This window comes from Camelina sativa, chromosome 6 (genome assembly GCF_000633955.1).
Source record: "Camelina sativa cultivar DH55 chromosome 6, Cs, whole genome shotgun sequence".
Lineage (NCBI taxonomy): Eukaryota > Viridiplantae > Streptophyta > Magnoliopsida > Brassicales > Brassicaceae > Camelina > Camelina sativa.
In genome coordinates, this window is record NC_025690.1 from 20,386,233 (window position 1) to 20,400,135 (window position 13,903).

At 38.2% G+C, this 13,903-nt stretch overlaps 5 protein-coding genes across 5 annotated transcripts in view; 2 read left to right on the top strand and 3 right to left on the bottom strand.

Annotated features, from left to right (window-relative positions):
• The window catches only part of LOC104699284 (histone H2B.4-like), a 2,602-nt gene extending 2,243 nt beyond the window's left edge, over positions 1–359 (top strand). Inside the window, exon 2 of the mRNA XM_010414610.2 lies at positions 9–359. Within this exon, the coding sequence (XP_010412912.2) occupies positions 9–359 (351 nt within the window). The remainder of the gene's footprint in view (positions 1–8) is intronic.
• On the top strand, positions 1,123–3,197 carry LOC104792534. The gene is made up of 3 exons (XM_010518716.2): positions 1,123–1,702; positions 1,963–2,236; positions 2,641–3,197. The coding sequence occupies exons 2-3, from the start codon at positions 1,976–1,978 to the stop codon at positions 2,962–2,964; spliced, it is 585 nt and encodes a 194-aa protein (XP_010517018.1). The 5' UTR covers positions 1,123–1,702; positions 1,963–1,975; the 3' UTR covers positions 2,965–3,197.
• LOC104792536 (arginine biosynthesis bifunctional protein ArgJ, chloroplastic-like) lies at positions 3,271–6,797 on the bottom strand. The gene is made up of 18 exons (XM_010518717.2): positions 6,512–6,797; positions 6,326–6,414; positions 6,118–6,237; positions 5,898–6,021; positions 5,736–5,809; positions 5,595–5,639; positions 5,370–5,420; positions 5,213–5,281; positions 5,027–5,085; positions 4,850–4,919; positions 4,692–4,772; positions 4,515–4,601; positions 4,307–4,429; positions 4,102–4,164; positions 3,955–4,032; positions 3,715–3,860; positions 3,568–3,638; positions 3,271–3,490 (listed from the first exon to the last, which is right to left on the bottom strand). Exons 2-18 carry the CDS (start codon positions 6,383–6,385, stop codon positions 3,408–3,410), a joined length of 1,404 nt encoding a protein of 467 aa, XP_010517019.1. The 5' UTR covers positions 6,386–6,414; positions 6,512–6,797; the 3' UTR covers positions 3,271–3,407.
• LOC104792537 (glycine-rich RNA-binding protein 4, mitochondrial) lies at positions 7,059–8,287 on the bottom strand. The gene is made up of 3 exons (XM_010518718.2): positions 8,113–8,287; positions 7,491–7,559; positions 7,059–7,399 (listed from the first exon to the last, which is right to left on the bottom strand). The coding sequence occupies exons 1-3, from the start codon at positions 8,231–8,233 to the stop codon at positions 7,158–7,160; spliced, it is 432 nt and encodes a 143-aa protein (XP_010517020.1). The 5' UTR covers positions 8,234–8,287; the 3' UTR covers positions 7,059–7,157.
• LOC104792538 lies at positions 8,462–13,311 on the bottom strand (the record flags this gene model as incomplete). Its single annotated transcript, XM_010518719.2, is given in 19 exon segments — positions 8,462–8,865; positions 9,012–9,152; positions 9,246–9,339; positions 9,431–9,487; positions 9,575–9,636; positions 9,804–10,049; positions 10,133–10,189; positions 10,281–10,338; positions 10,516–10,699; positions 10,897–11,063; positions 11,196–11,248; positions 11,347–11,406; positions 11,499–11,580; positions 11,661–11,726; positions 11,841–11,969; positions 12,133–12,196; positions 12,314–12,512; positions 12,610–12,678; positions 12,763–13,311. Coding segments are annotated over 19 exon segments (2,445 nt in total), but the record flags the coding sequence as incomplete, so codon positions are not given.

A 13,903-nucleotide genomic window follows, 5' to 3' on the forward strand; every position in this document is an offset into this window, starting at 1 on the left:
CGGCGGAGAAACTACCAAAGGCGGAGAAGAAGATCAGCAAAGAAGTAGGAGGAAGCGAGAAGAAGAAGAAGAAATCGAAGAAGAGCGTGGAGACTTACAAGATCTACATCTTCAAGGTTCTGAAACAAGTCCATCCAGATATCGGGATCTCTGGGAAAGCTATGGGGATTATGAACAGTTTCATCAACGACATCTTCGAGAAACTCGCTCAGGAATCGTCTAAGCTCGCTAGGTATAACAAGAAGCCGACGATTACGTCGAGGGAGATTCAAACCGCCGTTAGACTTGTCTTGCCTGGTGAACTCTCTAAGCATGCTGTTTCTGAAGGCACCAAGGCGGTTACCAAATTCACTAGTTAGGGTTTCTCGTAAATTTCCGGTTTAAATGTTTGGTTTAGACTCTATTTCGTTTGGTCTTTTGCCGGAATTTGATGGATTATTTGGTTATTCATCCTCTTAATAATTGATATTTACTTATATAGCCCTCAAGGAGGATAGACGATAGACTAGTACTGATTTGTTGTTATGCACCACCAATGACGATAGACGATAGACTAGTGATTTTGCTATAGGACATCAAAATAACATATGTTGCCGTAGCTACCATGAAGAAACAATTTTGTTTTAGACCATGAAGAAACAATTTTGTTACTCAGTTTTGATTTTACAACGGAGGAGGGATTAAGATGTTTGCGTCTTCCAACATTTAAATGTTTATGTCAATTCTGAATTTTCAGGTAATATGGACTTCTATCCGTTGTTAGTGATGATTGAACAATTCTCAGTGTATCTTATATATATAAGACCTGTCAAACAATAAAAATAGATGACAAATACAACTGATCCTGAAACCGCTTTGTTATGGAGCAATGGAGGGAATCTGATCCTACCGACCTAATAATTAGGTAGATCGTTCGGTGTAATTTATTTCCTTAAATAGCAGTTTATTAGCCCGTTATAAACCCAAAAAGAAAAATATCAAGGCCCAATAAAGAAAAGTCTTAAAAAGATAAGAGGAACACGTGTACGGTAATGAATCTATCTGTAGGGTAGGCCGCCACATCTATCACCGTTGATTTATTCTTGTTTAAAAACGTCATCAATCATTTTCTTCGTCTTCTTCCTTGTAGTTCGTCTTCTTCTTCTTCTTCTCAAATTAGCTTTTTTCCTTATTATTATCTTCCTCCTCACGCGTGAGATTCGTTGTGGATATAATTATTTCTTCTCCTTAATTCTCTGGTTTTACTTTTTTTTTTTCCATGATCCGATTTTAAGGGTTTTTTTCTGGGTATATCTTTCTCTTTTGTTCTTTCTGCATCAAAAGTTTTCTGAGATCTCTGAAGATTAATCTTTGGATTTCGAAATTGGAGAACTAGGGTTTTATTGCGGTGCTAGGGTTTCGAAGAGCATAAGATAAAGAATGCCTTCGGTGCCCTCAAAGCTACTTGTTCTTCTTCTCCTTTCTTTGACACCTTCGTTGACTCCTTATCATTCTGGTTTGAGTTCTTCTAATCGTTCGAAACCTTTTGAAAAGTGTGATTGGCGTGGTAATCTTAGTTAACATATTCAGATTCCTTCTTCCCCTCTCCTCTCCTTTTCTTTTTTTTTTACCCTTTTCCCTCTCTCATTCTCGGATACACAATCTTTGATCCATCTCTGGTGTTTTCATTTTTGGCGGTGCTCCATTTTGCAACCCAATAAAGGTGATTTTTTTTTTCTGTCTCAAGCTTTAATTTTTGTTTACTTTGGAGTCTTTGTTTCGTAGATTAGGTTTCATATTCATGCAAGTAGAGTGAATAGGATTTAAGAATGACTCTTTGTTTCATATGTGTGAGCATTTGGTTGATAATAACTTTGAATTTGTTTGTGCCGTGACTAGTCTTATGCTTTTGTTTCCTTTGTGTGTTTTAAAGATCATTCATTTACTAATTAACTTTGAATTTGTTTGTGTGACTCTCTTCAGCTTTTAGTTGGATATGAGCTCTGTTTGTGGCAAGTTGGATTTCAAAGATGCAAGCTTTGAGATCTCTGCTTCTAGTCCCACACAATGTTGTTCTAAAGGCTCCAAGCATACCTCGTTTACTGGATCTGAAGATTCTCAGGAGACTGATGGAGATGAAACTGGTTATATACACCAAACTGTAAATGAAGACACTACTTATGATAAGGATTCCAGCAAATCCACTTTAAGTCCCAACTCTTCTGATGATGAAGACAAGGATGAGAACCTTACGACTGTAAGTCACGATTCTGGTTATTAACTATCTATTTTTTATTCTTAGACTTTGCTGTTTCTGGTCTATTTATCTAAGAACAAGTTTGGTACCAGTTTTTGGAGCTTCAAAGATCACACTAGCTAGTTGTTTTGCCTAGGCTATCGTGGGTCATTGATATTTTCTATGTGTGGTATGTTTTCCTGCATCAGTCCAGATGGTTTTGAAAGAATCAAGAGTCTCGAATTAGTGTTTCTGAAAGTTGTATAGTTTGTACTTTAGTAAGAGTTAAATTGTCCTCGCAAATGGGGTGTTGTTGGTCAGATTGGTTTCCTAGTGAGATCCTTATCATATCTCTCAAGCCAAGGCTGCGTATTATTCTTTGCTCTATGCTGGTTGTTTCTCACCTGTTTCTTGAATTGCAACAGACACCACCAGTTGTTCTCATCCCAGCCATAAAAGGCAGTCGAGAGAAGCATGGCTTCTCACTGAGGAAGACGAGTGTTTCATGGGCGGCAGATGTGTATGATCCTCCTCCCTCCATAGCCTCCCACACAAGAAGCAAGAAACAGCAGCAGAAACCCAAGATCAAAGACAACCATAGGAAGACCGGAAAGAAAGGACAGAAGAGTAAAGACAACTCTTCCTCGCGTGGTGGCAGCAGCAAAGACAAGAAGAAAGCTTCTCGCAAACACAGCTGCGAGAAATTTGAATGGGTAACTCAGATGCCTTTAGTTGCAGCATCTTCTTGAATGGCATTGGCTTACTAATTTCATCACATCTATGAGCTTGGCCACCTCTTGTCTAATAATCATCCAATCTCTGTGCTGTTTCTTGTTGAATTTCATAACTTTTCTTATGTGTAATAGATGATCCGTAAAAGTATTGTAATCGTTTGTTGCTTCTACTTTATTCTTTTTTGGATTTAGTTTCCCTCTGAGTTTCAAACCTTTATTATGTGTAATAGATGATCGATCATACCTAACACTATTCTGATAGTCTTGTTGCTTCTTTTTCCTTTTTGAGATTCAACAGTTTCAAACGTGTCAAACGGAAGAGGTTGACAACAATCTTATATAATATTGAAATGTCTTTCAAACGTGTCAAACGCTGTCTTATTTGAAGCAAAATCAGTTTATAAATTGAGATAATAACACAACAACAGCACATGAAACTCTGTCTCTCGGTATCAGTCCTATGAGGTGTACTCAGCATTGATCTTGACATAATCATAGCTAAGATCGCACCCCCAAGCCTTTCCGATGGCTGCACCTTCACCTGTTCACCGGACAAAACCACACTCAGGTCCACAATACAGGGTTTATTTCATAAAGCTAGTCAAAACACTCTCTTACCTACGGATAAATCGATCGTAACCGTTCCATGAACCTCGCCCTTTTTCTTGAGGTAGTTACTGGCTCCATCCCTGTTATATGCATTTGTGTAAGAACATGATCTAACTATATTTTCCCATTGAGAGACAAATCTACTGTAAGATAAACCTGTCAAACGGAAGAGGTTGACCACTCTCCATGAGTGAGAACTCGCCGAGCGATATCTTCAGCTTATCCATCTGGAAAGAAACCCCGGCATAGCCAGCAGCTGCAGCTATCCGTCCCCAGTTTGGATCTCTCCCATAAACAGCTGCCTGTCACACCAGTAACAATAAATGTTTACTATTAATTTAGAAGCAAGAAATGCTCACTTTGATTATTCATGTACGTCTATTTCTGATCTCATACTTTGACCAGTGAAGAGGAAGCCACCGAGCGTGCAATTTTCCCTGCCTCTGCTTCAGTTTCTGTTCCTTTTACAGTTACCTGGTGATTTTTTGTGTTAAGGTTTGTGTTAAATCAGAGGTTTGGGAGAAGAAGTTTTGTTTTATGAACCTCGATGAGACATGTTGCGCCTTCACCATCCCAAGCTATTGATTTAGCGAGCCCTTGCATCACCTGAAAAACATTACACACCGCAGCAACTGTTATGAAGATAGCAAAAAAAACATCCATACATACATTTTTTAGGGTTCCATCATCCATGTTAAGTCCAGCTCATGAACAACTATTACGAAGATAGCAAAAAAAACATACATACCGCATCAAGGCATGCCTGAAGCTGTGCAGCTTCGTTAGAATTCAAAGAAGATATAGAAGGTGATCCAGACAGTCCACTCGCCAATGCAATGACTGTGTCATTAGTACTCGTGTCGCCATCTACCTATAAGACCATGAGTTAAATTTAATCAAGACTTGGGAAATGAAATGTATCCAATTACAACAATGTTTGAAATTGTGTAACCTACAGTGATCTGGTTGAAGCTTCGGTTTACTGCAACCTTTACCATCTTTCTCCAGATATCGCTTTCAACTAGCGCATCCGTTGTGATGACCTGAGAAAGATAAATATCGATTTGGCATTGTTTAAAACAATGTATGTTCAAACAGATACACGCCTAGGAAGAAATTAATAAAGGACATACACCTAACATAGTAGCCATATTTGGATGTATCATCCCGGAGCCTTTTGCCATACCCCCAACTCTAATTATGGTTCCACCGACCTAAACAATTTCAAATTTTTGTAAGATATATGAAATGTCAGAAATAGAGTACAAAGGTGTTTCTTGAACCTTCCTACCTGTGATTCAACTGCCACGCTCTTGCTTACAAGATCCGTTGTTGTGATTGCTACAGCAGCAGAATCTGCACTGTATATCAAATTCATATGGTTATGTCCAACAGCTACTAAAGAAATTGAAGATTGTGCCATCTACAAACTCAGAGAGAGAGAGAGATTGAGAAAAGAAGATTATACTCTTCAACAGAGTCTGATATCGAGTTGACTAGGGTTGGAAGTGATTGGATAAGCTCTTTCTGCAAGAGAAAAAAAGAGTAATATAAATATGAGCACATGAGAAATATGTTGGAGAAACTCTTTCTGCACGGTAAACTAACTTAATCGGAGCACTTGCATGGAAAAGGGATGAGAAAGAAGCTATACCTTTTTAATCCTCTGACCAATAACCCCAGTTGACTCGATTAACACTTCATCTGGATTCACTTTAAGTAGCTGCAGCAATAAAGAAACAAACGGTAACAATGTTGAACGGACATGAGGTTTGCGCAAGAATCGGGAATGAAAGACACCAAGGGCATACCGTCGCAAGAGAACCAACACAATCTAACATATCTTGGTAACCAGCATCACCCTGAAAAATGAATGATCTTAATCCTTAATACATATAACAATAATGAGTGATGCATAGCTAACAACTATATAGATTTCAGGCTACTTCACAAATCATATTAATGAACTCCTAAACACATAACTCTACATCTCAACTTACTGAAAAAGCATAGGACTATATCTAAGAACATCTTACCGTAGCTGCATTGGCCTGACCGGCATTGATCAACACCGCACGCGCCTGAAAAGTTTTTAAACTTACTGATTTCAAAGCTCAAAATTCACAAAATGCTTTGGTTCGAGATCCTAAATCCGAAATGATAAGATAGAGGATTACCGTTTTGGAAGTCTCAAGAACCTTTTTGCAGTAAACTACAGGAGCAGCAGCAACCACATTCAAAGTAAACACCCCTAAAGAAATTCCCAAAAGAAAAAGTCAGAAACATTTAGCCTCTGAATACACACATATTAAGGACCAAACAAGCTATAGTATTGGAACCTGCAGCTACAGCTTCAACATCACAAGTTACAAGAGCAAGATCAGGTTTCTTCCCAGCAGCTCGTAATCCAGCATACATACCAGCAGCTTTAAACCCTTTAGCAGCTGTAACCCCACCAGCTATCTAAACCAACAACAAGGTCCTCAATTTTACAAAACTTTTGAAGCAACTCCTCGAAAAATAAATAAAGATTACTAATTTATGATGCCAAAGCAAAACCTGTTTCCATGAGCCTTCAGGTAAATAGATTGGAGCTGCTTGTATGTTACCAGACGCCTCCTCCACACTGGTTGCTACTGCAAACACTCTAAAATCTCTCCGTGAAGACGCCATAAAACGCTGAACCAAAGTTATAAACTTTTTCTACTTAATTGGCGAAAAAAGCACACACACACATACAAAATAGATAAAGAGTGAGAGAAGAGACCTTAGGCGCGAAGAAATGAGGAAGCTTGAAGGATGCGAAGTGAGTATGAGAACAATGCATTGTTTTTAAACAATCACCAAATCAGGAAGCTGCAGATTGATTAATTGTAAGTCCCAAACTATGTGAATTCGAAGTAAGGGGAATACTCAAGACTAGAAGAAGATGATCAAAGGGGAGAGAGATCACCTTGAAGAGAGCTTGGGTTCGTGGAGTCTCAACGAGAATGGTTATTTTTGTTTTGAATTAGCTTCGGCTGCAGGCCGTACATAATGTAGAGTGTCCTCTCTCTCAATCAAACATTTACACAACCCTCAATGATTAAGCCGGTTAATAAAAGTTAAACATTGAACCGGGATCAATTGTATATTAAACCAAAACCAAATTGCATAAAAGATAGACAAATGATCAAAGGATCGAGAGAATCCCTGTCACATTGTATTTTTGTCTGAAAATCAAACCTTTGAACCCTATGAGAAAGTCACAGTCACAGTTCTTGTTTTTTTATTATGACAAAAAGAGAAGAAGATCACAGTGACAGACCGTGGCAGAGAAAGGGACGGACGGAGGCTGTGGATGCGATAACATAAAACGCTGCGTTTTTGACTTTTGACTTGGATTTTTTTTTGGTCAGTCATTGTCCTTTTCAATCTTGATTTTGTATAAACATCTTCTGTTTTGTCTGATCTAGCTTTTAGTTACTCTTATTACTTATAATCTGCCCAAAACGGAAAGATAAGGTTCCAAAGGATATGACTTTTGTCTCAAAAATAGATGAATGGCTCCAAGAATCTGATTTTATATCATACATAAAGTAGTCAGTTGGGTTTTTTGTTCATTTACACCAGCCGATGGTTTTGTTGGTTGTGAAACCAGATCCAGAATAAGACTGAGGAGGTTCCTGCTGCAGAGGCCGTCTTGGTTCTCTAGGTTTTGCAGGATCCACAAAGATCACCCAACCGTCCAAAAACTTTGCATTCATTTCTTTCTTGGCCTTCTCTGCATCTTCTATTGTTGCATATGTCACAAATCCGAAACCCTTTGATCTACCTGTTTCTCTATCTGTGATCACTCTCGCTGCAACAACGGAACATAATCAAAAATTGTGAGTTTAAGGCTCTCTATGTTGGATTCATACGAAGGATAAAAGGAGAGAGAGTAGCATTACCATCCACAAGCTCCCCAAAAGAAGCAAATGCTTCCTGAAGCTTTTCATTTGTTGTGAGTCTAGAAAGACCTATTCAAGATACACCAAAGACACAAGAGTACATATAATGAGAACACTCTTTATATTCAGGTCTAAAAGAGACTAATAAAGCAAACAAAATACGGTCCTTTAAGGCAATCTCTAACTCAGAACATCCATCGGAGTTCCACACATCAAAGAAGATTAGCACACTCACCACAAGTCCTCACTAACCACTAAATTCAATTATCAGAAAAATGGAAAATTGGCGAGTAGATCTCAACCTTCATGTTGAATTCCAGACACAAGATGAAACTGATTGAATAGATCAAAGATCCAAATTCTCTCCCTAAGCAAAAAGGCTCTCACTTTACGAAATGGTCAAAGACCCTTTCACACTAATTCCACCCCTCCTATTTATACTTATCACTAAAGTAGGAGAATGATCATTTCTCAAAAGGTTCCACACGATAAACAAATACTTATCCTTTGTAAGAGAACATGACTAGAATCATCCAAGCTCGACATCATCTATAGCACAACTCCAGAAAAGCTGGAAATTCATCTTTGATTAAAATTGAAGACAATTCAAGAAATAAATTACCACTAACGAAGAGCTTGGGGGACGTAAGAGTTGAGCAGTGGCGAACGCATGAGGATGACGAAGACAAGAGGCTATTGTTGGATCCGGCAAAGAGACGGCGAAAGCTGGATGAGAACGCCATTGTAGCAACTAGCAAACTGAGACAAGGATTTGGGGGTTTTAACTAAAAAACACTCTTTTTTTTTTCCATCACTCGAAACGTCGTCGTTTCCTCTGTTTCACATGAGATCTTAGTGATTTTTAAGTCTAAACTCTAAAGATTGTTTCATTTTAAGTTTAAATATTATCCAAATCTTACATAAACATTGCCACAAACTTTTACAAAGCAAAAAAAAAAGATTCTGTTAAATAACACTGAAAATGATTTTATTTTCTGGTTAGTCTAATACTTCACGGACATGTTGTTTGTATCTGTTTCTATGTATCTGTTTATTCTTCTCTTTGGTCTCTATACAAAACATGGAACTGTTCTGGGACTCATCCTCTCTGTAAAACCTACAATCTATATTCAAAAAAAATGAACCAAATATTACAAAAAAATATACCAAAAAACACTGCTCCATCTTCCAGAAAACAAAAAACAAAGAAGAGGATAGATCCCAACACCAAAAAATTCCAGAAGAATCGTTTCAAGATCAGATCAGATCAAATGAGAGTTGTTGATTCTGATAAAATCGTCTTAGGTACTTTCTTCTCCAGCATTGAGGTTCCTTTGAAGATTGTAAGCTGCACTTCCTTTTGGTACTCCAGCAACTGCAAAAAACACCATTGTTATTGCTACTTGCTGCTTTTACCAAATTGGATTCCAACACTCACTATCCAAATCTATGTTTCAAACTATTTTTCTGAATGCTAACAAACTCACAATTCCATAGCAAATCATAACGTAATACACTTACTTGCTGTTCAGCCATCCTTGTAAAGCCAAACTTCTTTGTCCATATAGACTCAGCTTCTTCGGCTGCCGGAAGGACCAGGTTCTCAACCTTTAAAGAAGAAAGAAGATTCTCTACACAAGCATAGAGTCCTTGGAAGTATCCCTATTGCCCAAATCACATAATAAAACTAATTTAATCCATAAGCCAAAAAAACCTATGATATTGTAGAAAATATGAAATGTACAGAGGCTTTACCCTTCCTTGGTACTCCCGGCTTGTAGCTACAATAGGAAGTTCAGCAACTTGCTGGCCAAATATTCTCAGCAGCGCAGCAGAAACAACAAGAGAACTAAACGAACATCATGAGGAAGAGCAATTAGCATAGAAGACAAAAAAGCTGTAAGAGAAAAGGCAGAGTAATAAACAGAAAGAGAACATACTTTACAATCAAGACCAAACAGTACATTCCTCCAAACTCCTGGCCAGATATGTTTCTCCTGCAAATATATCACAAGAATTACAAGGACAATCAACCACTGCCAAAACACGGCTATTGTATTAGAGCTTGTGACGTCATTGCTTACCCATACACCATGACAGGGATGAGATCACGGCCAGACTTCGCAACAATGGGATCAAAGCACTCCTAGAAGATTAAAAAGGAAAGAATTAGGGTCCATCTTTGTTATACATATTTTCAGAAGGTCAAAATTATAGGCGAGAAAGTGGTCCAACATATATAGCCCTGGGGCACATCTTCAACAAGTAATAAAATCAAAACATAGTTGGAACACATCTGAAGTCAAGACATACCCTGAAGATAACAGCCGCTCGTGAAAGCAAGGGCAGATGCTCTGGGTATCGACTCTTTCCACTAAGTATCCTCCATTCGACTGTATCCCCATGATCGGTATATATTCCTTTTTCTCTGTCTTTTCTACGTATCATGTCTAACAAAGGTGTAGGAATAGTTTGCGGTCCACAAGAAACAGACCTCTGAACTGCCGTGTGAATCCTGCTGCAGTCACTACAACAGAACCATTTGTCCTGCGGAATTTCCTACAGAAATCAAGGAAGATGTTGAGATATGACGAATGACCTCGTGAACACAAAGCAGAAGGAGCCAGCCTTACACAACTTACTTTTAAATCACAGAGCCCATTCGCTCTGAGGCAACCAACATGGTACTCTTTCTCACACTACAAAAGAAAAGTAGAAGAGGATTATCAGAAAATACTGAACTACTACTAGGAAGAATTGAATTAAAAGAATCAGGAATCAAGGGAGCACCTGGTCACAGAGAATAACAGTCCTATCATCAAATTTTCCAATGCTAAAATCATGGGACCTATCAAATAAGACAAGAGTGAAACACAGTAACAATTAGGCACCTTAATGTGCCTCATAGATTCCACAACATGCACAATAATCAAAGGTGGCTATTGCAGTGGCTTGCACATGTATTTAGGATTCGACAACTGTTATAATCTATACGAGAAAACTAAATATAGTATATGCAACCAACCTGCAAAACACACAGCCACCAATTTCGCTTTCTGGCGCTTTAACGACTCTTGTCAGTCTTATAACTATAGGCTTCAAGTTGCTAGAAGGATCAGTTGCAGGAGCCTTTTTACAAGACACAGGTCCATCATTGCAGCTCGAACAGTACCAAGTACCTTCAGGCATAGACTGAAATTTCAAACAAGCTGCATATAAAAGAGACATGAAGGATCAAAATCAGAGAAAAAAATACGAGAGTTGATCTAACCAACGTTGTCCCATATGCATTACGATTGAGGAAACCATTTAAAAACCAGTGCTTCAGCTACTTTCAGTTCGAAACCTAGAAGCATTTTTAATATATTAGAGTACACGAGCAAGAGTACTATACTCCAGCACCTACCTGTATGAAATGCTTGAGGACATCCAGCACAAAGTAGTAAATCTCCACCATCCCCACAAATTGAACACATGTCATCACTATCACCAGTTGTAATGATATGTCCATTCGCCAATGACATGGCTATATCGTGCAATGATAATCCCGAAGAGATATAGATATGACGATAACTACAAAAGATACAAAAAACTTTAGAAACACATTCCAACACTACAAGTTTACATTAAAGTTAACCATATCTCACGGTAATAGCATATTATTGAATATCTCACGGTAAAATAGCATATTATTGGATAACTCACGGTTGTCGTCTAGCAGCCATTCCAGCATGCGATTCGAATTGCGAAGGACTAATCTGTTGTAATAAACACAAAACAAAATAAGTAAAACCACATCTGAAATTCAAACCGATTCTGATGGACAATCAACATAGCCATTGCATCCACCATTTACCTCTCTGCTGCAACAGCTACATAATATACCATTTCCTTGCTTGTAACCCTGTAGTAGTTTCTGTAGGGGATACACATGTTAACAAAACTAAGGTTCAACTCAAATTTTGAGGGAAGATAAGTAGAACAAGTCGTTTGTCTGCAATAACAAACCTGCGTTTTCACATAGTAAGCCAATTCAGTCCCGTCCGGAAGCCCATTAGGCATAAACAGCAACCGATGTAAATCATTGTCCCTAGAAACAGAGGATTGTATCTTTTACTATCAACGTCAGATAGCAATTAGAGATTCAAATGCTAATAGAAGAACACAAACCTCTTTCTATTGCTTCCTTCAGAAACTTTCTTATGACAACCCGTACCAGATACATGAGAAGCAAGCCTACAGGATTAGCGACCAAATAAATTTCCATAGCTCCATAGATAATTGTCCTAAGGACCATAAGTAATACCTAACAGTAATTAATTTGTAAGTGGAAATATCAAAGATGCATACTTCTTCGCTATCCGCTTTGGCTCATATAATGTGTCCTTTGCATATGTTTTCTCTGGATAATAATGGTTCTCCACAGAGCATGGAGTAAGACTCTGAGTCTCATCAAGACCAGGACCAGGACCAAGATAACTGCAGGTTTCACAAGAATCCCTTTCAGATAGTAACACAAAATGGCAACTTAGATTGCATTAACCAAAAGCTATATGAAACCAAAAGTATCACTGACTACCATCTCAAATAAACTCCCCAATTACAGATCAAGTAGTAAACCACAAGTAGGAAGTAATATTACCTGACAGCAGAATGTTCCGTGTAATGGTTCCGGTCAGACATGCTATCACTCTGTTGGAAACTTGCTGCAGTAAATAACAGCATGTCAGGCTCTGAACTAGTAATCAAAAAGCAAATGATTGCAAAAGAAAATCTATGGAGAGGGCATAGATGCACCAACAATCTAGACACCTGGCCATCACCTTTCCAAGCTTGAAAGCCCTCCTCATTCAGAGCAGAACCAGCTACATTCCTTATTACTTCCTCGAGAACATCACGAGGAGCAGTCTTAACTTCTTGAAGTATGTTATAAACCGCCCTTCCATTCTCCAAAAATATGTGATTATTAGGATGTCTAGTTTTTGCACCAGCATGCAGCTCAAACTCATACGCACTTAATACCTTTTTGCATAATTAAAATATGACATCGTTAAAAACACACAGAACAAATAACTACAGAAACAACAAAACCATACATAACGATCGCAAACAAACTCACTTTCGAGAAATTGCAGCTCGCACAGCCACACAAATACCCACACGAATGGATTATCCCCTGAAGCTCTCTCTGAAAGGCCATAAAAAGTGATATAACGAGAATATAAGACACCAAAACTCTACTCGATAAGAAACACAAAGATTCAGACTTTACCACAGGTGGGGTTGAAATATACTTCACTGGAGCGCCTTCGAGGATACCCGTTTCCAAAAGCTTCTTCACATTAGAAGGGTAGCTGATAGAAACAATCTTCTTCGGCATCTTCACAACACCACCGTCCCAAGTATGATCCTTTACCACGGGCAACTCATCAAATTCCTTCTTAGGTTTACTCAACTTAAACGTGATCTTCGTGATCCCAGTCGAGCTAAGATGCTTAGGAATCTCCAACACAAAACGAGATGGTAACAACACATCACTCGAATCCTCTGTTACGCCACGCTCTCCATCGCTTATAGTCTCCTCGGAACCAAAATCACTCCCGGAACACTCGACGGGATCACCTAAACCGGATATAACCGGCTGGCTAGAGACATCGCGGAAAAGAGAGGTGCTTTCAACAGGAGAAGCAACGGGATTCGAAATCTCCGATGTAATGTCATCGTTAGAAGCTTCTTTGGCTTGTTTCTTATTGGGAAAGTGATCACCTTTAACAACTTCATCATCAGTAGTATCAAGACGCTCTCTTTTCAATTGACCCATTGATGAAGACATCTTCTCTTCCATTGGGATCTCTAAACAAACTGTTCCTTCTCCCATCGCAACGTGGCATCCAATATACAGAACAACACTAACTACTAAACTAGAGAGTTCAGATCTGAGCCTTGGGATTTGAAATCACGTAAGCGTTGAACAGTTCCAGTATACCAATCCGTAAACTTGTATTATCTGATTCCTAGGAGAAAGAGTAATCCAATTCAATCTGGATGATGAAATTTACAGAAGAAAAATTAAAAAAAAAAAAAAAAAAAAAAAAAAAAAAACAAATATGTTAATTGTTTCTAACGTCTTTGATATGGTTAATTGACTGTTGACTATAAATGCCTTTAGGAAACATTATAAGAAGATAAACCTTTGTACATTATAAGATCTACCACACTTCACCAAGCTGTGGCACTTATGGCTTCATTAAAGGTAATGATGTTATTATATAACGGGGTTTCTATAGATTAATAATACTATTGAAATAATATTCTCAAGGAATATGTTATTGGGTCATCCACTCATGCCATTTAATTTCTTATGATATTTAATAGAATATCAATTAAAAAAAAAGTAAAGTGACATGGAACAA